The sequence below is a fragment of the Eleginops maclovinus genome, chromosome 4 (genome assembly GCF_036324505.1).
Source record: "Eleginops maclovinus isolate JMC-PN-2008 ecotype Puerto Natales chromosome 4, JC_Emac_rtc_rv5, whole genome shotgun sequence".
Taxonomy (NCBI): domain Eukaryota; kingdom Metazoa; phylum Chordata; class Actinopteri; order Perciformes; family Eleginopidae; genus Eleginops; species Eleginops maclovinus.
The window spans coordinates 111,635-137,744 of record NC_086352.1 but is presented as its reverse complement, the minus strand read 5'-3'; the positions used below and the strand labels follow the sequence as shown (position 1 = coordinate 137,744).

The window sequence follows — 26,110 nt, the reverse complement described above, 5'->3', positions numbered from 1 at the left end:
AGGCCAACCCTCACCGGAAAACGGTCCGACGTGCTGCCGAGGACCCGGACACAGCTCTCGCTTTGGGAGTACAGAGATTGGATGGCCCTGAGCAAAGACCCCCTCACCCCATACTCCCGCAGCACCTCCCACAGTATCTCCCTGGGAACCCGGTCATACGCCTTCTCCAAATCCACAAAGCACATGTAGACCGGATGAGCGTACTCCCAGGCCCCCTCCAGGATCCTTGCGAGAGTGAAAAGCTGGTCCGTCGTTCCACGACCAGGACGAAAACCGCATTGTTCCTCTTCAATCTGAGGTTCGACAATCGGCCGGACCCTCCTTTCCAGCACCTTAGAGTAAACTTTCCCGGGGAGGCTGAGTAATGTGATGCCTCTGTAATTGGCACACACCCTCTGATCCCCCTTTTTAAAGAGAGGAACCACCACCCCGGTCTGCCACTCCTTCGGTACTGTTTCCGACTTCCACGCAATGTTGACGAGACGTGTCAACCATGACAGTCCCTCAACACCCAGAGCCTTCAGCATTTCTGGGCGGATCTCATCCACCCCCGGGGCTTTGCCACTGTGGAGCTGTTTAACTACCTCAGTGACTTCCCCCCGTGAGATTGGAATTGATCCCCCTTCATACTCCAGCTCTGCCTCTAACATAGAGTGCGGAGTTGTCGGATTCAGGAGTTCCTCAAAGTGTTCCTTCCACCGCCCTAACACACTATCAGTTGAGGTCAACAACGCCCCATCCTTACTGTACACAGCTTGGATGGTACCCTGCTTCCCCCTCCTGAGGTGCCGGACGGTTTTCCAGAACAACTTTGGTGCCGACCGAAAGTCCTTCTCCATGGCTTCTCCGAACTTCTCCCACACCCGCTGCTTTGCGTCGGCCACGGCTGAGGCTGCTGCCCTTCGGGCCTGTCGATACCTTGCAACTGCGTCAGGAGTACCCAGGGATAACATATCCCGGAAGGCCTCCTTCTTCAGTCGGACGGCTTCCCTAACCACCGGTGTCCACCACGAGGTTCGAGGGTTACCGCCCCTTGAGGCACCTAAGACCTTGAGACCACAGCTCCCCGCCGCAGCTTCGGCAATAGAAGCTTTGAACACCGCCCACTCTGGTTCAATGTCCCCAGCCTCCACAGGGATGCCTGAAAAGCTCCGCCGGAGGTGTGAGTTGAAGGCTTCCTGGACATGGGACTCCTCCAGACGTTCCCAGTTCACCCGCACTACACGTTTGGGCTTACCAGGTCTGTCCAGAGGCTTCCCCCGCCACTCGACCCAACTCACCACCAGATGGTGATCAGTTGACAACTCCGCCCCTCTCTTCACCCGAGTGTCCAAAACATGCGGCCTCAGATCCGATGATACGATTACAAAATCGATCATGGACCTTCTGCCTAGGGTGCTCTGGTACCACGTACACTTATGAGCATCCTTATGTTCGAACATGGTGTTTGTTATGGCCAATCCATGACTAGCACAGAAGTCCAGTAACAAACCACCACTCCGGTTCAGATCAGGGGGGCCGTTCCTCCCAATCACGCCCCTCCAAGTGTCTCCATCATTGCCCACGTGTGCGTTGAAGTCTCCCAGCAAGACTAAGGAGTCCCCTTCAGGAGCCCCATACAGGACTTCTTTCAGGGTCTCCAAGAAGGCCGAATACTCTGAACTGCTGTTTGGTGCATAAGCACACACAACAGTCAGAGTTTTCCCCCCCATGACCCGCAGGCGTAGGGAGGCGACCCTCTCGTCCACTGGGGTAAACTCCAACAAAGCGGCACTCAACCGGGGGCTTGTGAGTATCCCCACACCCGCTCGGCGCCTCACACCTTGGGCAACTCCGGAGAAGAATAGAGTCCAACCCTTATCCAGAAGTAAGGTTCCAGAGCCGACGCTGTGCGTAGAAGTGAGCCCCACCAGATCCAACTGGTAACGCTCCACCTCCCGCACAAGCTCCGGCTCCTTCCCCCCCAGAGAGGTGACATTCCACGTCCCCAAAGCCAACTTCTGTCGCCTGAGTCTGGTCCGTCGAGACCCTCTGCTTTCACTGCCACCCTTCTGGCAGCGCACCCGACCCCATCGTTGTTTCCCGTAGGTGGTGGGCCCGCGGGACGGAGAAGCGGAGGTGTTGCCCACGTTGCTTTTTCGGGCTGTGCCCGGCCGGGCTCCGTGGCAAGCCCGGCCACCAGACGCTCGCTGACGAGTCCTCCTTCTGGGCCTGGCTCCAGAAGGGGACCCCGGGCTTCCTCCGGGCCGGGTATCCTCGCTTCCAATGATGTTCATTCATGAAGTCTTTTTGAACCAATCTTAGTCTGGCCCCTTACCTGAGACCAATTTGCCATGGGAGACCCTACCAGGAACACAAGGTTCCAGACAACACAGCCCCCAGGTTCATCGGGGCACACAAACCTCTCCACCACGATAAGGTGCTGGTTCTCGGAAAGGATTATAAAACACATCAGAGATATTATTCTGAAATGGACCAATCAGACAATGACTACTTTTACTGTCGCTACTTTAAGTACATTTAGAGGAGAGTACTTTCTACTTTCACTGGAGGAACATTTAGAATACTTTCACTGTGACAGAGTATTCCTACACTCTGGTACTTCTACTTTACTCAAGTACAAGACCTGAGTACTTCTACTTTACTCAAGTACAAGACCTGAGTACTTCTACTTTACTCAAGTACAAGACCTGAGTACTTCTACTTTACTCAAGTACAAGACCTGAGTACTTCTACTTTACTCAAGTACAAGATCTGAGTACTTCTACTTTACTCAAGTACAAGACCTGAGTACTTCTACTTTACTCAAGTACAAGACCTGAGTACTTCTACTTTACTCAAGTACAAGACCTGAGTACTTCTACTTTACTCAAGTACAAGATCTGAGTACTTCTACTTTACTCAAGTACAAGATCTGAGTACTTCTACTTTACTCAAGTACAAGACCTGAGTACTTCTACTTTACTCAAGTACAAGATCTGAGTACTTCTACTTTACTCAAGTACAAGACCTGAGTACTTCTACTTTACTCAAGTACAAGACCTGAGTACTTCTACTTTACTCAAGTACAAGACCTGAGTACTTCTACTTTACTCAAGTACAAGATCTGAGTACTTCTACTTTACTCAAGTACAAGATCTGAGTACTTCTACTTTACTCAAGAACACGATCTGAGTACTTCTACTTTACTCAAGTACCAGATCTGAGTACTTCTACTTTACTCATGTACAAGACCTGAGTACTTCTACTTTACTCAAGTACAAGACCTGAGTACTTCTACTTTACTCAAGTACAAGATCTGAGTACTTCTACTTTACTCAAGTACAAGATCTGAGTACTTCTACTTTACTCAAGTACAAGACCTGAGTACTTCTACTTTACTCAAGTACAAGATCTGAGTACTTCTACTTTACTCAAGAACAAGATCTGAGTACTTCTACTTTACTCAAGAACAAGATATCTGAGTACTTCTACTTTACTCAAGTACAAGATCTGAGTACTTCTACTTTACTCAAGTACAAGATCTGAGTACTTCTACTTTACTCAAGTACAAGAGCTGAGTACTTCTACTTTACTCAAGTACAAGACCTGAGTACTTCTACTTTTACTCAAGTACAAGACCTGAGTACTTCTACTTTACTCAAGTACAAGACCTGAGTACTTCTACTTTACTCAAGTACAAGATCTGAGTACTTCTACTCTTACTCAACAAGACCTGAATACTTCTACTTTTACTCAAGTACAAGCTCTGAGTACTTCTACTTTTACTCAACAAGACCTGAGTACTTCTACTTTACTCAAGTACAAGATCTGAGTACTTCTATCCTTACTCAACAAGCTCTGAGTACTTCTACTTTTACTCAACAAGACCTGAGTACTTCTACTTTACTCAAGTACAAGATCTGAGTACTTCTATCCTTACTCAACAAGACCTGAGCACTTCTACTTTTACTCAAGTACAAGATCTGAGTACTTCTACTTTTACTCAACAAGACCTGAGTACTTCTACTTTACTCAAGTACAAGATCTGAGTACTTCTATCCTTACTCAACAAGACCTGAGTACTTCTACTTTTACTCAAGTACAAGCTCTGAGTACTTCTACTTTTACTCAACAAGACCTGAGCACTTCTACTTTTACTCAAGTACAAGATCTGAGTACTTCTACTTTTACTCAACAAGACCTGAGTACTTCTACTTTACTCAAGTACAAGATCTGAGTACTTCTATCCTTACTCAACAAGACCTGAGTACTTCTACTTTTACTCAAGTACAAGCTCTGAGTACTTCTACTTTTACTCAACAAGACCTGAGTACTTCTACTTTCCTCCAGTACAAGCTCTGAGTACTTCTTCCCCCTCTGTCTCCTGCAGCTGCAGAGGTCACAGCGCCCCCTGGAGGAGGCTCGCTCTCCTGCAGCTGCAGAGGGGATTTCCTGGGCGGAAGCAGTGGAGGGGGTTTCCAGTGATCAGTGCTGCTGGATCTCTCAGGCTGAGGAGCAGCGAATGAACCCGGACAGCAGAACCAGGACCCGGATAGCAAAACCAGGATCTAGACAGCAACAGAACCGGGACCATGAGGAGCCCGTCTGCGGCCCGGAGGCTCCGCGGCGGGGCGACGGTTTGAATCCCGGAGACAGAGAGCCGAGCGGAGGAGCTTCATGTGAGTCAGAACCTCTCAGAACCTGTTAGCTCAGGGTTAGCTCTACAGAGGCTACTGTGTGTGTGTGTGTGTGTGTGTGTGTGTGTGTGTGTGTGTGTGTGTGTGTGTGTGTGTGTGTGTGTGTGTGTGTGTGTGTGTGTGTGTGTGTGTGTGTGTGTGTGTGTGTGTGTGTGTGTGTGTGTGTGTGTGGTCAGACAGGATCAGGTTCGGGAGCAGTATCAGAACCGGGTTTATTGCTCAGTAGATTTACACATACGAAGAATCTAGCTGGATGTATTTTATGCACAAACATAAACAGTCAAAGAAGATCAATAGTAAGAAAATAACCCGAAAATAAAACCAGTGTAAAAAACATTTAATAAAACTGTTATAACAATAAGTCAATATTTACCTGTGTGTGTGTGTGTGTGTGTGTGTGTGTGTGTGTGTGTGTGTGTGTGTGTGTGTGTGTGTAAACTGGTGTTTATGGAACATAAAGCAGAGAAGCTAAAGAGGCTAACACTTAGCATCAGTGTTTACATTAGAGATCGATACTCAGTCAGACCTGAGTAATCAAACCCAGAGGATCATAGAGTTTAATGAAGTATTAAATACATGAATACATTCTTAGTATTGTTTATCATTATTATTACGAACAGATAAAGGAGGTATTTTACTCATTTGTGCTGATTTTTTCTATTGGAAATTAAAGTATGACATTTCTTAATTTAGAGATTTCTAAAATCTACATTTTATTTGTATTCTTTCTAAATTCATGATTTAATATTTAAAAACCTGGACTTTAGTTTAATTGAACTATCATTGTGAACATGTGTTTTGGATGAATGTTTATATTGAGTTGCTTTGTTAATGTGAGCTGCTAGACTCAGACTAAAGGCCCAGACTCTAACAGGCAGGCTGTAGATGTCCCTGAACGCACCACAGAGACTGCATTCACTTTCAGTTGAGAGGAAACGGTCTTCGCTCTAACCCCCACTCAGTGGCTTTTATATTGCTGGTACTTTACCTAACATTAAGTTTCCTCTCTTATTATTTTCTGCCTCAGTCCTGTTGCCGGTTAGAATTTGAATCAGCAGATGTTCCCTTCAGGTCAAAGGTCAGTTTTTGTGTTTCTCTCTGATGTGGTCAGGTCATGTCGGGGGGGAGGAGTGCTGATGGGCGGGAAGTGCAGGTTCCCCTCCAGCAGGTGGCGCCCTCCCTGACCACGCCCCTCTCCGTGGCCCCGCCCTCTCATCGGCAGGCTAATCCCTGGCCTCCGAGCGACCCCGCTTCCTCTCCAGGTAAACTGCGCTGTGATTGGCTGACGGATAACCAATCAGCTCTCGCGTCCAGCTCTCTGTTATAACTTGATAGTGTTAATGCCCCCCCTCTCTGTGCAGGGGCTCCTGCAGGGTTCCTCCCGGTCCACGGGGGGTTCAGGGACCACTTTGTGGAACCTCCTGAACCCAAGTACTGCTGCGAAGCCTGTAGGCTGGTCCTGTGTCAGCCGAGGCAGACCGAGTGTGGACACCGGTTCTGCCAGAGCTGCATCAGCGACATCCTCAGGTACTGCTGGCCTCTATCATTACAAACAGCTGTAAATACCCCCGTTATTTTTATTACGTTAAATAATATAATTCATTATTGGTGTGTTCAGGTGCGTCAGTAACTCTGTGTTCTCTGTCCTGCAGTAATCCTAACCCATCATGTCCAGCTGACAGAGAGCCGCTGTTCAAAGACAAGGTGAGCAGGAGTTGTCCTGATTCTGTGTTCTGTATTTTTTATGAATAATAGATAGTTTATGGATCAGTTTCTGACGCTCTGTTTTGTCTCAGATCTTCAGAGACGTTTGCTGTCATCGGGAGATCATGGCGCTGAAGGTCTACTGTCGCAGTGAAGCCAACGGCTGCCCGGAGCAGCTGAGTCTGCAGCACATCCCTGTGAGAACAACATTACATTCATCTTTTCATATGTAACATACAGTGGGGCAAAAAAGTATTTAGTCAGCCACCAATTGTGCAAGTTCTCCCATTTCAAAAGATGAGTCCTGTCATTTTTATCATAGGTATACTTCAACTATGAGAGACAGAATGGGGGAAACAATCCAGGAAATCACATTGAAGGATTTTTAATGAATTCATTGTAAATTCCTCGGTAAAATAAGTATTGGGTCACCTACAAACAAGCAAGATGTCTGTCTCTCACAGACCTGTAACTTCTTCTTTAAGAGGCTCCTCTGTCCTCCACTCGTTACCTGTATTAATGGCACCTTTTTTAACTGGTTATCAGTATAACAGACACCTGTCCACAACCTCAAACAGTCATACTCCAAACTCCACTATGGCCAAGACCAAAGAGCTGTCAAAGGAGACCAGAGACAAAATTGTAGACCTGCACCAGGCTGGGAAAACTGAATGTGCAATAGGTAAGCAGCTTGGTGTGAAGAAATCAACTGTGGGAGCAATTATTAGAAAATGGAAGACATACAAGACCACTGCTAATCTCCCTCGATGTGGGGCTCCACGCAAGATCTCACCCCGTGGGGTCAAAATGATCACAAGAACGGTGAGCAAAAATCCCAGAACCACACGGGGGGACCTAGTGAATGACCTGCAGAGAGCTGGGACCAAAGTAACAGAGGCTACCATCAGTAACACACTACGCCGCCAGGGACTTCAATCCTGCAGTTCCAGACGTGTCCCCCTGCTTAAGCCAGTACATGTCCAGGCCCGTCTGAAGTTTGCTAGAGGGCATTTGGATGATCCAGAAGAGGATTGGGAGAATGTCATATGGTCAGATGAAACCAAAATAGAACTTTTTGGTAAAAACTCAACTCGTCGTGTTTGGAGGAGAAAGAATGCAGAGTTGCCTCCAAAGAACACCATACCTACTGTGAAGCATGGGGGTGGAAACATCAAGCTTTGGGGCTGTTCTTCTGCAAAGGGACCAGGACGACTGATCCGTGTAAAGGAAAGAATGAATGGGGCCATGTATCGTGAGGTTTTGAGTGAAAACCTCCTTCCATCAGCAAGGGCACTGAAGATGAAGCGTGGCTGGGTCTTTCAGCATGACAATGATCCCAAACACACCGCCAGGGCAACGAAGGAGTGGCTTCGTAAGAAGCATTTCAAGGTCCTGGAGTGGCCTAGCCAGTCTCCAGATCTCAACCCCATAGAAAATCTTTGGAGGGAGTTGAAAGTCTGTGTTGCCCAGCGACAGCCCCAAAACATCACTGCTTTAGAGGAGATCTGCATGGAGGAATGGGCCAAAATACCAGCAACAGTGTGGAAACCTTGTGAAGACTTACAGAAAACCTTTGACCTCTGTCATTGCCAACAAAGGGTATATAACAAAGTATTGAGATGAACTTTTGTTATTGACCAAATACTTATTTTCCACAATCATTTGAAATGAATTCATTAAAATCCTACAATGTGATTTCCTGGATTGTTTCCCCATTCTGTCTCTCATAGTTGAGGTATACCTATGATAAACATTACAGGCCTCTCATCTTTTCAAATGGGAGAACTTGCACAATTGGTGGCTGACTAAATACTTTTTTGCCCCACTGTATATTCACTGCCTGGCCAAAAAAAGGTCCCCCTCTAGTATCCGTTGGACCGCCTTCAGCTTCACGGCACACATTCTCTGTGGCATTGTTTCCCCGAGCTTCTGCAACGTCTCAACATTTATTTCTGTCATTATTTTTGATCTTGTATTGATGATGGAGATTCAGACCACTGATCAAAGTCTTCTCCAGCACATCCCAAAGACTCTCAATGGGGTTCAGGTCTGGACTCTGGGGGGGCCGATCCATGTGTGAAAGGATGTCTCATGCTCCCTGAACCACTCTCTCACAGTCTGAGCCCGATGGATCCTGGCATTGTCCTCTTGGAACATGCCCGCTCCATCAGGGGAGAAGAGATCCACTGATGGAATAACCTGTCCTTCAGGATATTCAGAGTCAGCTGACCTCATTCTTTGGGTTGCTGAACCAAGACCAGACCAACTGCAGCAGCCCCAGATCATAGCCCTGCCCCCACAGGCTGGGGACCTGTTTTTCTGGCCGGGCAGTGTGTAGATATACACAGTGTAGATATATATATATACACTGTGTATATATATACACTGTGTATATATATATACACAGTGTAGATATACATACACAGTGTATATATATATACACAGTGTGTATATCTACACAGTGTATATATATATATATATACACTGTGTATATATATATATATACACTGTGTATATATATATATATATATATGTATATATATATATATACACTGTGTATATATATATATATACACTGTGTATATATATATATATACACAGTGTAGATATATATATATACACTGTGTATATATATATACACAGTGTATATATATATACACAGTGTATATATATATATACACTGTGTATATATATCTACACAGTGTATATATATATATCTACACTGTGTATATATATATATATATATACACAGTGTATATATATATACACAGTGTATATATATATACACTGTGTATATATATATATCTACACTGTGTATATATATATACACTGTGTATATATATATACACAGTGTAGATATACATACTTCTGGACCAGTCTGTGGTCTTGAACCTGGTCTCTACCTGTCTGTCTCTCACCTTTCTCTCTATCTGTCTCACAGGAGCACCTGACGGTGTGCCTGTTCTTTGAGGTCCCCTGTCCCCTGGGGCAGTGCAAGGAGAGGATGATGAGGAAGGAGATTCCCGACCACCTGAGCTGGAAGTGCAAACACCGGGAGACCAGCTGCGAGTTCTGCAGCACCAAGATGCCACTGACCGAGCTGCAGGTACCTGTCTGTCAGTCCGTCTCTGACCTGTCTGTCTGTCTGTCTGTCTGTCTGTCTGTCTGTCTGTCTGTCTGTCTGTCTGGGACCTGTCTGTCTGTCTGTCTGTCTGTCTGTCTGGGACCTGTCTGTCTGTCCATCCGTTTGTCTCTGACCTGTCTGTCTGTCTGTCTGTCTGTCCGTCCGTCTCTGACCTGTCTGTCTGTCTGTCTGGGACCTGTCTGTCTGTCCGTCCGTCCGTTTGTCTGTCCATCCGTCTGTCTCTGACCTGTCTGTCTGTCTGTCTGTCTGACCGAGCTGCAGGTACCCGTCTGGTTCTGGTTCTGTTTCCTGATTCGGACTCTGGTGATAATAGACTTTCTTTCTGCAGAAACACAAGGAGACGGTATGTCCGGCGTTCCTGGTTCCGTGTCCGAACCTCTGCTCGTTCTCCGCCCTGCCCCGCAGCGAGGTACTGACCCGGTCCGTCTCCATCAGTAGTGGGGTTCTGTTTTAGTGCTGAAGGTTCTGACTGATGGCTCTGATGAATGGTTCTGAATGAATGTTCTGACTCATGGTCCTGAATGCTGTTACTGAAGATTCCGATTGATGTTTTTTATGTTCAGCTGTCGAGTCACCAGCATGACTGTCCCAAAGCTCAGGTCAGCTGTCAGTTCCTGCGTTACGGCTGCAGCTTTAAGGTAACTGACCTATCTCCTGTAAGGTTCTGAACGTGCAGAACCCTGCAGAGTTCATGTGTTCCCTGTGTCTCAGGGTAGAACCCTGCAGAGTTCATGTGTTCCCTATTTCCAGGGTTTGAACCAGGACCTGAGGCAGCACGAGTCCAGCTCTGCCGCCGAGCACCTGAAGATGATGGCCAGCAGGAACTCAGCTTTAGAAAACAAGGTACCGTTATATCGAGGTCTGAGGAACCCACATCAGAGAGACTGAGTTTACCTGACCGCTCTTCTGTCTCCAGGTAGAGGACATTAAAGGGGATCTGCTGGAGAGGTACAAGGTGCTTCCTGCTCTCAGCAGTCGGCTGTCGGAGCTGGAGAACCAGCAGGATGAGCTGCGAGAGAAGAACCGGCAGATGGAGCAGAAGCTGGCCACCATGCAGGTCACTTTTACAATTTAATTATCACACACAATAAAAGCCTGACATAAACAAGGTTAATAAGTAGTGTAGCTCTGGAAGCTAGTTGGGTGGGTCCAATAGAAGAGTGGGACTGGAGATTGGTGAGATGCAGTCTCTGATCGGATTTAAAACGGCCGCTGTATGTCCAGGAATCAGGGACTGGATGTGGACCATCATGACCCTCAACATCACTTCCTCTCTGTTGGTTCTCCCACTCTCTCCTCCTGTAGAAACTGATGAGTTCTCACTCAGAGAAGCTTCTGGAAGTGGAGCTGGAGCTGCGTTCTCTTCGGGTTCTCAGAGAGGAGGTGGAGAACATCAGAGGAACCCTGGAGAACGTCAGGACAAGACTGAACGCTCTGGAACAAGGAGGACGCAGTGGAACCGGATCCACAACACACACTCTGGGTGAGAACACACACTCTGGGTGAGAACACACACTCTGAGAATAATGATAATAATTATTAAAAAAATAGAAATAATAATTAAAATAATAATAATAATAATAATAGAAATAAAAACAATAATTAAATAATAATAATAATAATAATAATAATAATAATAATAATAATAATAAAAAGAAATAATAATAAAAACAATAATTAAATAATAATAATAATAATAATAAAAAGAAATAATAATAAAAATAATAATAATAATAATAATAGTAGAAATAAAAACAATAATAATTAAAATAATAATAAAAATAATAATAATAATAATAAAAACAATAATTAAATAATAATAAAAATAATAATAATAATAATAATAATTAAAATAATAATTAAAATAATAATAATAATAGAAATAAAAACAATAATAATAAAAATAATAATAAAAATAATAATAATAATAATAAAAACAATAATTAAATAATAATAATAATAATAATAATAATAAAAACAATAATAATAATAAAAACAATAATTAAATAATAATAATAATAGAAATAAAAACAATAATAATAATAATAAAAACAATAATTAAATAATAATAATAATAGAAATAAAAACAATAATAATTTAAATAAAAATAATAATAATAATAATAATAGAAATAAAATAATAATAATAATAATAATAGAAATAAAAAGAAATAATAATAAAAATAATAATAATAATAATAATAATAATAATAATAGAAATAAAATAATAATAATAGAAATGAAAAAAAAAAAATAATAATAATAATAATAGAAATAATAATAATAATAATAATAATAGAAATAAAATAATAATAATAAAAATAATAATAATAATAGAAATAAAATAATAATAATAATAATAATAATAATAATAATAATAATAATAATAATAATAATAATAATAATAGAAATAAAATAATAATAATAAAAATAATAATAATAATAGAAATAAAATAATAAAATAATAATAATAATAATAATAATAATAATATATTGTATTTGTAGAGCACACTTTAAAAACCACGTTACTTAAAGGTGCTTCACAATGCTTTGAGGGAGAAAAGAAACACACTAAAATGAAATAAAAGTTATGCGAAGGATCATATATATATATATATTTCATAAAATACATATAAAGAAATCAGCAAGTGAGCTGGGTTTCACAAAGATAAAAGAAAAAGGGTAAGAGCATAAAAGGTTGAAATATAAAGTGAAGCTCAGTCAGGGAAGCGCGGTGAGGAACAGGTGGGTCTTGAGGCTTTTCTTGAAGACTGAGAGGGATGCAGAGGTCCTTAAATCTTCTGGGAGCGGATTCCACAGACGAGGGCTGAGGGAGGAGAAAGCACGCTCTCCCATGCTGGCCAGTTTTGTCGGGGGAACAGCTAGGAGATTGGTGCTGGAGGACCTGAGGGTGCGGGATGTTTGTGAGTGTTGTGTACTCAGCAAGTCCTGTAGGTAGGGGGGGCCTGTGTGGTCAGTGGCTTTGTAGACCATGGTGAGGACTTTGTAGTTGATCCGGTGGGTTACGGGGGCCAGTGGAGTGAGTGGAGGAGGGGGGTGATGTGTTCTGAGTTGCGTGTTTTGGTGAGTATCCGGGCGGCACTGCTTTGTACACATTGCAGTCTCTGAGCTGTTTCTGTTGGTAGGCCAGCAAGCAGAGAATTGCAGGAGTCAATGCGGGAAGGGACAAAGCCATGGACTGGTTTTTCTGCCTCCTGTTTGCTGAGCGACTGTCGCATTTTGGAGATGTTCCTCAGGTGGTAGTAGGAAGCTTTGCAGATGTTTGATGTGTGCTTGGAAAGAAAGGGATGAGTCCAGTTTCACGCATAGGTTTGTGACAAGAGGGGAGAGAGGACTGGAGTGGCCATCGATGAGGATTTGAGGGATGTCTGCTTTGAGTAATGGACGGGGGGTTCCAATGAGAATGGCCTCTGATTTGCTGCTGTTTAGTTGGAGGGAGGTATTTCTCATCCAGTGATGTATGTGGTGCAGGCATCTGGAGAGCTTTGAAAGTGCTAGATGTTTATCGGGGCAGTTTGGAGGTAAATCTGTGTGTCATCAGCATCTGTGTGGAAGAGTATGTTATGGCTCCTCAGTATTTGTCCCAGAGGCAGCATGTAAATTAAAAAGAGAAGTGGCCCCAGGACTGACCCTTGGGGGACACCAGAGGTAACACAGTGTGTGTTGGAGGTGTTTTTCCCAAGACGGACAGATTCCTGTCTTCCTGAGAGGTAGGATCTGAAAGAGTCCAGATCCATGCCAGTGATTCCCACCTCCTTGAGACGCTGACAGTGATGTGAGATGGTCTGAAACTGAGCTGGTGAGAGTGGAGATGTTCATGAAGCTGGCGGGCCACAACTTTTTCCAGAACCTTAGCCAAGAATGGCTGGTTTGAGATGGGGTGGTAGTTTGAGAGTACCTCAGGATCCAGGTTGTGTTTCTTCAGGACTGGTCTGATGGCTGCCTGCTTGAGAGTGGGGGGAACCTGACCACTCAACAGGGATTTGTTTATGATGGTGGTGGCAGTGGGAATAATGGATAGAGAGCAGGCTTTCAGTAGTGACATGGGGATAGGATCGAGGGCGCAGGTGGAGGAGGTCATAGCTGAGATGAACACACACTCTGGGTGAGAACACACACTGGCTCCGAACACACACTCTAGGTCAGAACTCACACTCTGAGAACACACACTGGGTCAGAACACACACTCTGAGAACACACACTGGGTCAGAACACACACTCTGAGAACACACACTGGGTCAGAACACACACTCTGAGAACACAAACTGGGTCAGAACACACACTCTGAGAACACACACTGGGTCAGAACACACATTTTGAGAACACACACTGGGTAAGAACACACACTCTGAGAACACACACTGGGTCAGAACACACACTCTGAGAACACACACTGGGTCAGAACACACACTCTGAGAACACACACTGGGTCAGAACACACACTCTGAGAACACACACACACTGGGTCAGAACACACACTCTTGGTGAGAACACACACACTGGGTCAGAACACACACTCTTGGTGAGAACACACACACTGGCTTAGGACTAAGTCTGAGTCTGAACCCCCGCTACTGAATGTTTACATAATGAAGGTCGTCCTCTTTGCAGCGTCCCTGGAGACACAGCTGAATCGTCATGACGATATGCTTAGCGTTCATGACGTCCGGTTGGCCGACATGGATCTCCGGTTCCAGGTTCTGGAGACGGCAAGCTACAATGGGACTCTGATCTGGAAGATCCGCGACTACAAGAGACGGAAACAGGAAGCAGTGGCAGCGAAGACGCTGTCTCTGTACTCACAGCCGTTCTACACCGGGTACTTTGGGTACAAGATGTGCGCCCGGGTCTACCTGAACGGGGACGGCATGGGGAAGGGGACGCACCTGTCGCTGTTCTTCGTTGTGATGAGGGGCGAGTATGACGCCCTGCTGCCCTGGCCCTTCAAACAGAAGGTACTGATGACTGATCCTCTAATGATCACTCTCCCGACTACTGACCCTCTACTGACTACTGACCCTCTACTGACCCCTAGACTGACCCTTTACTGACCCCTAGACTGACGACTGACCCTCTACCGACTACTGACTCTCTACTGACCCCTCTACCGACGACTGACCCTCTACTGACTGCTGTACTGACTACTGACCATCTACTGACCCTCTACTGACCCCTCTACTGACTGCTCTACTGACTACTGACCCTCTACTGACCCCTCGACTGACCCTCTACTGACCCCTCGACTGACCCTTTACTGACCCCTAGACTGACGACTGACCCTCTACCGACTACTGACTCTCTACTGACCCCTCTACTAACGACTGACCCTCTACTGACTGCTGTACTGACTACTGACCATCTACTGACCCCTCTACTGACTGCTCTACTGACTACTGACCCCTCAACTGACCCTTTACTGACCCCTAGACTGACGACTGACCCTCTACCGACTACTGACTCTCTACTGACCCTCTACCGACTACTGACTCTCTACTGACCCTCTACTGACCCCTCTACTGACGACTGACCCTCTACCGACTACTGACTCTCGACTGACCCTTTACTGACCCCTAGACTGACGACTGACCCTCTACCGACTACTGACCCTCTACTGACCCCTCTACTGACTACTGACCCTCTACTGACCCCTCGACTGACCCTCTACTGACTACTGACCCTCTACTGACCCCTCTACTGACCCTCTACTGATTGCTCTACTGACTACTGACCCTCTACTGACCCCTAGACTGACCATCTACTGACGCGCTACTGACTACTGACCCTCTACTGACCCCTAGACTGACCATCTACTGACGCGCTACTGACTACTGACCTTCTACTGACCCCTAGACTGACGCGCTACTGACTACTGACCTTCTACTGACCCTCTACTGACTGCTTTACTGACTACTGACCCTCTACTGACACCTCGACTGACCCTTTACCGACTCTTTGACTGACGACTGACACTCTACCGACTACTGACCCTCTAATTACCCCTCTACTGACGACTGACACGCTATTGAACGCTCTACCGACTACTGACCCTCGACTGACCCGCTACTGACCCCTGTACTGACCCCTAGACTGACGACTGAACCTCTACCGACTACTGACTCTCTACTGACTGCTGTATTGACTACTGACCCTCTACTGACCCCTCTACTGACAACTGACCCTCTACTGACTGCTCTACTGACTACTGACCCTCTACTGACCCCTCGACTGACCCTCTACTGACCCCTTCACTGACCCTTTACTGACCCCTAGACTGACGACTGACCCTCTACCGACTCTCTACTGACCCCTCTACTGACGACTGACCCTCTACTGATTCCTCTACTGACTACTGACCTTCTACTGACCCCTCGACTGACCCTCTACTGACCTTCTACTGACCCCTCGACTGACCCTCTACTGACCTTCTACTGACCCTTCGACTGACCCTCTACTGACCTTCTACTGACCCCTCGACTGACACTCTACTGAACGCTCTACCGACTACTGACCCTAGACTGACCCTCTACTTACCCCTCTACTAACCCTCCATCTGTCTGTCTGTCTGTCTGTCTGTCTGTCTGTAGGTGACTTTGATGCTGATGGATCAGGGTCCAGCGAGGAAGCACCTGGGCGATGCCTTCAAGCCGGACCCGAACAGCAGCAGCTTCAGGCGGCCAGCGGCGGAGATGAACATCGCGTCTGGCTGTCCTCTGTTTGTGTCTCAAAGCGTCCTGGAGACCGGCAGCTACATCAAGGACGACACCATCTTCATCAAGGTGAGGACAAACACACCTGTTCTTATTGCTATCATGTCCTGCAGTGGACATGTTGGTCGGTCCTATAGGTGGCAACACCAAGTTTTATCGTGTGCTGAAGGTATGGGTCTCTTATGAAAGCCTTTGTTTATTGGTGAACGCAGGTTACCGTGGATACCTCTGACCTCCCTGACCCGTGACCCTGTGACCTTGCTGATCTAAGATCAGCTGACCTGTTGACCCAGTAGAGCAAAGGATGATGGGAAGGATCAGAGATGATGGAGCAGGCTCGCCACCGACAGAAGGGAAGAAGAAGAGCCTGACAGGAAGCAGCCAGTCAGGGAGGACTTTACAGAGACCAGAGCGGGGTCTTATTCTGATTGGCTGATGGAATACAGAAGTGTGTGTGTGTGTGTGTGTGTGTGTGTGTGTGTGTGTGTGTGTGTGTGTGTATGTGTATGTGTGTGTGTGTGTGTGTGTCAGGGTCAGTGTTGCTATGACATCACCATGGTGATATCACCAGAGCCAACATGGCGGCCGGACATTGTTGCTGCTCATTACTGATGCCGTGCATCAAGCTTTACTTCCTGTTCATTACCTGTTTACCAAGGCATGCTGAGAAATCCTCTGCAGCCACAGAGGAGCTCTGAATACCAGAAGAGCAGATACAAGTGAATATATGTGGAGGGTGCAGATCCAATAAAACCCAGGAGCAGGAGAGAGACAGAAACCTGCTCAGATTAACCCTTTAACTAACAGCAGGGAGGCTCCTCTCTGCGGTCACTGGGTCGGACACCAGTTTTGGTGTGAACACAAGACCCACCAGGTCCCAGTATGAGTCCCAGTATGAGCTCCCAGTAGGAGCCTCTCTGTGGCTCAGACTCCATGTGACTCCATCTGATTTTCATCCTTTGCACAGTTTAAATGTTTAAGTGTGAAAATAAAAATGTAAAAACACAAATGTGTTTTATTTAGAAATCTGTTTTCAGGATAATTTACACAATAAAATGAGGGTAATTGAATATCTCCTACATCATAAATACTAAATCAAGGTAAATCTATTATCTGTATGACAGGGGCTGCTAGCAGATAGTAAGGACATTAGTGTGAACTGTTTTATAATATCTGGAAAAAGTGTCCCCCCACTTTGGAAAACAAAGTGAGGGCCATGGTTTATAGTATTTGCTACGAACTTACTGAAGTGAGTGTTGATCAGAGTGAGACGCTTTTCCTCCTCCAGCCGCAGGCGGCGCTGACGCTCTGTTCCGTAGCACCATCGAAGAAAAGAAGAAGAAGAAGAAGAAGAAGAAGGAAGAAAGAAAAGAGAAGAGAAGAGGGAAGAGGAAGAGAGGAAGGAAGAGGAGGATCTGTTAGCTCAAATACTTTTGATCTAAGCGAGAGAAACTCTGTTTAAAGCACGGAAACAGAGTCTGTGAGCCGGGAGGAGGAGAACCGGGAGAGAGCAGCGGAGAGAGCTGGGAAAGAGGGTGAGTTCAGAGGGGAGACGGGGGGAGCTAAAAGCTAACAAACAGCTAACAGGCTGACAGCTATCAGGCTAACAGGCTGACGTCATTAGCTTTACTTGTGACTGTGAAGCTTTAAAAACGTTTGATGACGTCACTGTGATGTTTTTGACAAACAATCCGTGGTAACCAGAGAGTAAAACATTGTTAATATATATTCATATTAAAGGGTGTTTGGTGAAGAACATCACGTTTAAAGTAAAATAATAAGATGTTTTGTTTTCAGAATTTTTCTAGTTTTTTCTTTAAAAACACAATTCTAAACATTTCATAACTTTATTCATATTTCTATGGTTTATGATTCACAGTTTGTGAAAATACAGCACATTGCAGATATTTGTTAATGCATGGTCATTAGTTCATGGTTGTGCATTTACATTGTTGTTTTGGTGTTTTTTACATTTTGCTGTTATTTATTTAGTTCTTTAAATTGGAGCCGGAGAAACAATGAGATGTCCATAATTTAAAGGTAGTCTTTGAACGCCTCACATGGCGCTTTTCCACCAACCCGGAGCCGGAGCCGGAGCCGGAGCCGGAGCTGGAGTCGATAAAGATCTGGTTTTTCGTGTTTCCACCGCAGCGGCGCCGGTTTTAAGCACCGAAAAACCGGATCTTTCTGGCCCCACTCGGCTGCCCGGCAAGATCCAAGAACCAATACGAACCAATACGTCACGCTTACTTCGGAGGTGGGGGGGGGGGGGATTAACCTGAGTTTACAGTTCATGGAGTACAGCGAGTACAAGTTGTAACAGCAGTATCTCTGGGCAAAGCATCAGCTGCTCGTGTGACAGTCAGACAGTGAATATGAATCAGTCATAAGAGGGCACGTAAACGGTTACGTCATGACGCAATGACACAGCTCCACTCGGCCTCTGAGCGGTGGAAACACAAGGGGTGCTACAGGCTAGAACCAGAGAATCCGGTTTGGTGGAAAAGGGGCCAGAGTCACTCCTTTAAAACACAAACACTGCTTGAATCTGCCGGAGACTTTCCTCACATCTGATTGGTCACTGCGCTCAGAAGACTCCGCTCTGCTCTTTGATTGGTCGACAGGTCAGTGAGTTTCTGTTTCTGTCCTCAGATCATGTTTCTGTTGAAGGGCCCCGTCACTCTGAAACCTCGTATCTCCAGACTGTTTTCCTCTTTACCCACTCTGACTCTGTTCACTAAGGTAATGAAACCTAGTATCTCCAGACTGTTTTCCTCTTTACCCACTCTGACTCTGTTCACTAAGGTAATGAAACCTAGTATCTCCAGACTGTTTTCCTCTTTACCCACTCTGACTCTGTTCACTAAGGTAATGAAACCTAGTATCTCCAGACTGTTTTCCTCTTTACCCACTCTGACTCTGTTCACTAAGGTAATGAAACCTAGTATCTCCAGACTGTTTTCCTCTAAACCCACTCTGATAACTTCGTACAGACCGTCATTAATTAAAAAAGTTTAAAGTTATTATATTGAGAACATTTTTTTTATTGTTTGATGGAAATAAATGCATCATTTGTGGTTTTATTTCAAAGTTAAGAGGTGTGGTGTTGTAGTGAAAAGATGATTTAAGTTTCATATTTATTTTCCCACATGTTGTTATTAACATCAGTGATACACGCTTCATTATTAACATCAGTGATACACGCTTCATTATTAACATCAGTGATACACGCTTCATTATTAACATCAGTGATACACGCTTCATTATTAACATCAGTGATACACGCTTCATTATTAACATCAGTGATACACGCTTCATTATTAACATCAGTGATACACGCTTCATTAAGAACATCAGTGATACACGCTTCATTATTAACATCAGTGATACACGCTTCATTAACATCAGTGATACACGCTTCATTAAAACATCATGATACACGCTTCATTATGAACATCAGTGATACAGCTGCTGCATTAGAAAATCAGTGATACACGCTTCATTATGTAACATCAGTGATACACGCTTCATTATTAGACATCAGTGGATACACTCTTCATTATGAACATCAGTCATACACGCATCATATTACATTAGGAGACACCATCATTTATGATACACAGCTTCATTTAGAACATCAGTGATACACGCTTCATTATGAACATCAGTGAGACACGCTTCATTAGTAACATCAGTGATACACGCTTCATTAAGAACATCAGGGGATACACGCTTCATTATGAACATCAGTGATACACGCTTTTCATTAGTAACATCAGTGGATACACGCTTCATTATTAACATCAGTGATACACGCTTCATTATTAACATCAGTGATACACGCTTCATTATTAACATCAGTGATACACGCTTCATTATTAACATCAGTGATACACGCTTCATTAAGAACATCAGTGATACACGCTTCATTATTAACATCAGTGATACACGCTTCATTAAGAACATCAGTGATACACGCTTCATTATTAACATCAGTGATACACGCTTCATTAACATCAGTGATACACGCTTCATTATTAACATCAGTGATACACGCTTCATTATTAACATCAGTGATACACGCTTCATTATTAACATCAGTGATACACGCTTCATTATTAACATCAGTGATACACGCTTCATTATTAACATCAGTGATACACGCTTCATTAAGAACATCAGTGATACACGCTTCATTAAGAACATCAGTGATACACGCTTCATTATTAACATCAGTGATACACGCTTCATTATTAACATCAGTGATACACGCTTCATTATTAACATCAGTGATACACGCTTCATTAAGAACATCAGTGATACACGCTTCATTAAGAACATCAGTGATACACGCTTCATTATTAACATCAGTGATACACGCTTCATTAAGAACATCAGTGATACACGCTTCATTAAGAACATCAGTGATACACGCTTCATTAAGAACATCAGTGATACACGCTTCATTATTAACATCAGTGATACACGCTTCATTATTAACATCAGTGATACACGCTTCATTAAGAACATCAGTGATACACGCTTCATTATTAACATCAGTGATACACGCTTCATTATTAACATCAGTGATACACGCTTCATTATTAACATCAGTGATACACGCTTCATTAAGAACATCAGTGATACACGCTTCATTATGAACATCAGTGATACACGCTTCATTAAGAACATCAGTGATACACGCTTCATTATTAACATCAGTGATACACGCTTCATTAAGAACATCAGTGATACACGCTTCATTATTAACATCAGTGATACACGCTTCATTATTAACATCAGTGATACACGCTTCATTAAGAACATCAGTGATACACGCTTCATTAAGAACATCAGTGATACACGCTTCATTAAGAACATCAGTGATACACGCTTCATTAAGAACATCAGTGATACACGCTTCATTATTAACATCAGTGATACACGCTTCATTAAGAACATCAGTGATACACGCTTCATTATTAACATCAGTGATACACGCTTCATTAAGAACATCAGTGATACACGCTTCATTATTAACATCAGTGATACACGCTTCATTATTAACATCAGTGATACACGCTTCATTAAGAACATCAGTGATACACGCTTCATTATTAACATCAGTGATACACGCTTCATTAAGAACATCAGTGATACACGCTTCATTATTAACATCAGTGATACACGCTTCATTATTAACATCAGTGATACACGCTTCATTAAGAACATCAGTGATACACGCTTCATTAAGAACATCAGTGATACACGCTTCATTAAGAACATCAGTGATACACGCTTCATTATTAACATCAGTGATACACGCTTCATTAAGAACATCAGTGATACACGCTTCATTAAGAACATCAGTGATACACGCTTCATTATTAACATCAGTGATACACGCTTCATTATTAACATCAGTGATACACGCTTCATTAAGAACATCAGTGATACACGCTTCATTAAGAACATCAGTGATACACGCTTCATTATTAACATCAGTGATACACGCTTCATTATTAACATCAGTGATACACGCTTCATTAAGAACATCAGTGATACACGCTTCATTAAGAACATCAGTGATACACGCTTCATTAAGAACATCAGTGATACACGCTTCATTAAGAACATCAGTGATACACGCTTCATTAAGAACATCAGTGATACACGCTTCATTAAGAACATCAGTGATACACGCTTCATTAAGAACATCAGTGATACACGCTTCATTATTAACATCAGTGATACACGCTTCATTATTAACATCAGTGATACACGCTTCATTAAGAACATCAGTGATACACGCTTCATTAAGAACATCAGTGATACACGCTTCATTATTAACATCAGTGATACACGCTTCATTATTAACATCAGTGATACACGCTTCATTAAGAACATCAGTGATACACGCTTCATTAAGAACATCAGTGATACACGCTTCATTATTAACATCAGTGATACACGCTTCATTAAGAACATCAGTGATACACGCTTCATTAAGAACATCAGTGATACACGCTTCATTATTAACATCAGTGATACACGCTTCATTATTAACATCAGTGATACACGCTTCATTATTAACATCAGTGATACACGCTTCATTAAGAACATCAGTGATACACGCTTCATTAAGAACATCAGTGATACACGCTTCATTAAGAACATCAGTGATACACGCTTCATTATTAACATCAGTGATACACGCTTCATTATTAACATCAGTGATACACGCTTCATTAAGAACATCAGTGATACACGCTTCATTATGAACATCAGTGATACACGCTTCATTATTAACATCAGTGATACACGCTTCATTAAGAACATCAGTGATACACGCTTCATTAAGAACATCAGTGATACACGCTTCATTATTAACATCAGTGATACACGCTTCATTATTAACATCAGTGATACACGCTTCATTAAGAACATCAGTGATACACGCTTCATTATTAACATCAGTGATACACGCTTCATTAAGAACATCAGTGATACACGCTTCATTAAGAACATCAGTGATACACGCTTCATTATGAACATCAGTGATACACGCTTCATTATTAACATCAGTGATACACGCTTCATTAATAACATCAGTGATACACGCTTCATTAAGAACATCAGTGATACACGCTTCATTATTAACATCAGTGATACACGCTTCATTAAGAACATCAGTGATACACGCTTCATTAAGAACATCAGTGATACACGCTTCATTAAGAACATCAGTGATACACGCTTCATTAAGAACATCAGTGATACACGCTTCATTATTAACATCAGTGATACACGCTTCATTAAGAACATCAGTGATACACGCTTCATTAAGAACATCAGTGATACACGCTTCATTATTAACATCAGTGATACACGCTTCATTAAGAACATCAGTGATACACGCTTCATTAAGAACATCAGTGATACACGCTTCATTATTAACATCAGTGATACACGCTTCATTAAGAACATCAGTGATACACGCTTCATTAAGAACATCAGTGATACACGCTTCATTAAGAACATCAGTGATACACGCTTCATTAAGAACATCAGTGATACACGCTTCATTAAGAACATCAGTGATACACGCTTCATTATTAACATCAGTGATACACGCTTCATTAAGAACATCAGTGATACACGCTTCATTAAGAACATCAGTGATACACGCTTCATTATTAACATCAGTGATACACGCTTCATTATTAACATCAGTGATACACGCTTCATTAAGAACATCAGTGATACACGCTTCATTAAGAACATCAGTGATACACGCTTCATTATAACATCAGTGATACACGCTTCATTATTAACATCAGTGATACACGCTTCATTATTAACATCAGTGATACACGCTTCATTAAGAACATCAGTGATACACGCTTCATTAAGAACATCAGTGATACACGCTTCATTATTAACATCAGTGATACACGCTTCATTAAGAACATCAGTGATACACGCTTCATTATTAACATCAGTGATACACGCTTCATTAAGAACATCAGTGATACACGCTTCATTATTAACATCAGTGATACACGCTTCATTAAGAACATCAGTGATACACGCTTCATTATTAACATCAGTGATACACGCTTCATTATTAACATCAGTGATACACGCTTCATTATGAACATCAGTGATACACGCTTCATTAAGAACATCAGTGATACACGCTTCATTAATAACATCAGTGATACACGCTTCATTATTAACATCAGTGATACACGCTTCATTATTAACATCAGTGATACACGCTTCATTAAGAACATCAGTGATACACGCTTCATTATTAACATCAGTGATACACGCTTCATTATTAACATCAGTGATACACGCTTCATTATTAACATCAGTGATACACGCTTCATTAAGAACATCAGTGATACACGCTTCATTATTAACATCAGTGATACACGCTTCATTATTAACATCAGTGATACACGCTTCATTTAAGAACATCAGTGATACACGCTTCATTAAGAACATCAGTGATACACGCTTCATTAAGAACATCAGTGATACACGCTTCATTATTAACATCAGTGATACACGCTTCATTATTAACATCAGTGATACACGCTTCATTATTAACATCAGTGATACACGCTTCATTAAGAACATCAGTGATACACGCTTCATTAAGAACATCAGTGATACACGCTTCATTATTAACATCAGTGATACACGCTTCATTAAGAACATCAGTGATACACGCTTCATTATTAACATCAGTGATACACGCTTCATTATTAACATCAGTGATACACGCTTCATTATTAACATCAGTGATACACGCTTCATTATAACATCAGTGATACACGCTTCATTATTAACATCAGTGATACACGCTTCATTATTAACATCAGTGATACACGCTTCATTATTAACATCAGTGATACACGCTTCATTATTAACATCAGTGATACACGCTTCATTATTAACATCAGTGATACACGCTTCATTAAGAACATCAGTGATACACGCTTCATTAAGAACATCAGTGATACACGCTTCATTAAGAACATCAGTGATACACGCTTCATTAAGAACATCAGTGATACACGCTTCATTATTAACATCAGTGATACACGCTTCATTATTAACATCAGTGATACACGCTTCATTATTAACATCAGTGATACACGCTTCATTAAGAACATCAGTGATACACGCTTCATTAAGAACATCAGTGATACACGCTTCATTAAGAACATCAGTGATACACGCTTCATTAAGAACATCAGTGATACACGCTTCATTAAGAACATCAGTGATACACGCTTCATTATTAACATCAGTGATACACGCTTCATTAAGAACATCAGTGATACACGCTTCATTATTAACATCAGTGATACACGCTTCATTAAGAACATCAGTGATACACGCTTCATTAAGAACATCAGTGATACACGCTTCATTATTAACATCAGTGATACACGCTTCATTAAGAACATCAGTGATACACGCTTCATTAAGAACATCAGTGATACACGCTTCATTATTAACATCAGTGATACACGCTTCATTAAGAACATCAGTGATACACGCTTCATTATTAACATCAGTGATACACGCTTCATTAAGAACATCAGTGATACACGCTTCATTAAGAACATCAGTGATACACGCTTCATTAAGAACATCCAGTGATACACGCTTCATTAAGAACATCAGTGATACACGCTTCATTATTAAGACATGGTCTCACATGTTGCAGGATCCGTGTCCTCTGTGTGATGAAGCCAAAGAGCAGCTGCAGCCTCTCAGACACAGAGTGAGTCTCTTGCTTCTATAAGATGTATGATATGGTAATATATATATATATATAGTGTGTGTGTGTGTGTGTGTGTGTGTGTGTGTGTGTGTGTGTGTGTGTGTGTGTGTGTGTGTGTGTGTGTGTGTGTGTGTGTGTGTGTGTGTGTGTGTGTGTGTGTGTGTGTGTGTGTGTGTGTGTGTGTGTGTGTGTGTGTGTGTGTGTGTGTGTGTGTGTGTGTGTGTGTGTAGTTTGTTCTGCAGCAGGTAGATATCTCCCTCCCCCAGCACGCTGTCTGGAGGCAGCGTTACGCTCTGGATATTCCCGTCTTCCACCTGAACGGACGCTTCGTGATGAAGCATGGCGTTGACCTGCAGCTGCTGGACTCCCTGCTGAGGGACGAACAGGGGACGGGAGGACAGGAGGACACATGAAGACGCTTTAAATAAATCCTCAATAAAGAATAAAACCAGTCAGTCACTGCGTGTGCTTTATTGCAGAAACCAGTGAGCTGTCGGCCAATCAGGGCCAGGGTCCTCCCTGTGATGTCAATGCTGGTCATGTGATCCCAG

General features: G+C 43.0%; 2 protein-coding genes across 3 annotated transcripts; both read left to right on the top strand.

The window, feature by feature from the left end:
* The first annotated feature begins 4,415 nt into the window (after positions 1–4,415).
* Positions 4,416–17,264, top strand: traf3 (TNF receptor-associated factor 3). The gene is made up of 14 exons (XM_063881536.1): positions 4,416–4,661; positions 5,791–5,941; positions 6,041–6,206; positions 6,332–6,383; positions 6,476–6,580; positions 9,325–9,489; positions 9,857–9,937; positions 10,092–10,166; positions 10,279–10,371; positions 10,445–10,585; positions 10,834–11,011; positions 14,160–14,503; positions 16,133–16,324; positions 16,468–17,264. Exons 2-14 carry the CDS (start codon positions 5,794–5,796, stop codon positions 16,501–16,503), a joined length of 1,776 nt encoding a protein of 591 aa, XP_063737606.1. The 5' UTR covers positions 4,416–4,661; positions 5,791–5,793; the 3' UTR covers positions 16,504–17,264.
* Positions 17,265–17,627: 363 nt separating this feature from the next.
* On the top strand, positions 17,628–26,018 carry c4h5orf63 (chromosome 4 C5orf63 homolog). 2 transcript variants are annotated; one of them, XM_063880613.1, is made up of 4 exons: positions 17,628–17,790; positions 18,908–18,997; positions 25,503–25,559; positions 25,790–26,018. In XM_063880613.1, exons 2-4 carry the CDS (start codon positions 18,911–18,913, stop codon positions 25,970–25,972), a joined length of 327 nt encoding a protein of 108 aa, XP_063736683.1. In that variant the 5' UTR covers positions 17,628–17,790; positions 18,908–18,910; the 3' UTR covers positions 25,973–26,018. The 2 variants fall into 2 exon arrangements, with proteins under 2 accessions (XP_063736683.1, XP_063736682.1); XM_063880612.1 differs by lacking the exons at positions 17,628–17,790; positions 18,908–18,997 and adding an exon at positions 19,051–19,186.
* Positions 26,019–26,110: the final 92 nt, after the last annotated feature.

Coding starts and splice junctions, on each gene's coding strand:
- traf3 (XM_063881536.1), top strand. CDS start 5,794: ATGTCGGGGGGGAGGAGTGCTGATGGGCGGGAAGTGCAGGTTCCCCTC. Junction 6,207..6,331: donor TGCATCAGCGACATCCTCAG/GTACTGCTGGCC, acceptor TCTGTCCTGCAG/TAATCCTAACCCATCATGTC. Junction 6,384..6,475: donor AGCCGCTGTTCAAAGACAAG/GTGAGCAGGAGT, acceptor GTTTTGTCTCAG/ATCTTCAGAGACGTTTGCTG.
- c4h5orf63 (XM_063880612.1), top strand. CDS start 19,064: ATGAAACCTAGTATCTCCAGACTGTTTTCCTCTTTACCCACTCTGACT. Junction 19,187..25,502: donor CTCTGACTCTGTTCACTAAG/GTAATGAAACCT, acceptor CACATGTTGCAG/GATCCGTGTCCTCTGTGTGA. Junction 25,560..25,789: donor TGCAGCCTCTCAGACACAGA/GTGAGTCTCTTG, acceptor GTGTGTGTGTAG/TTTGTTCTGCAGCAGGTAGA.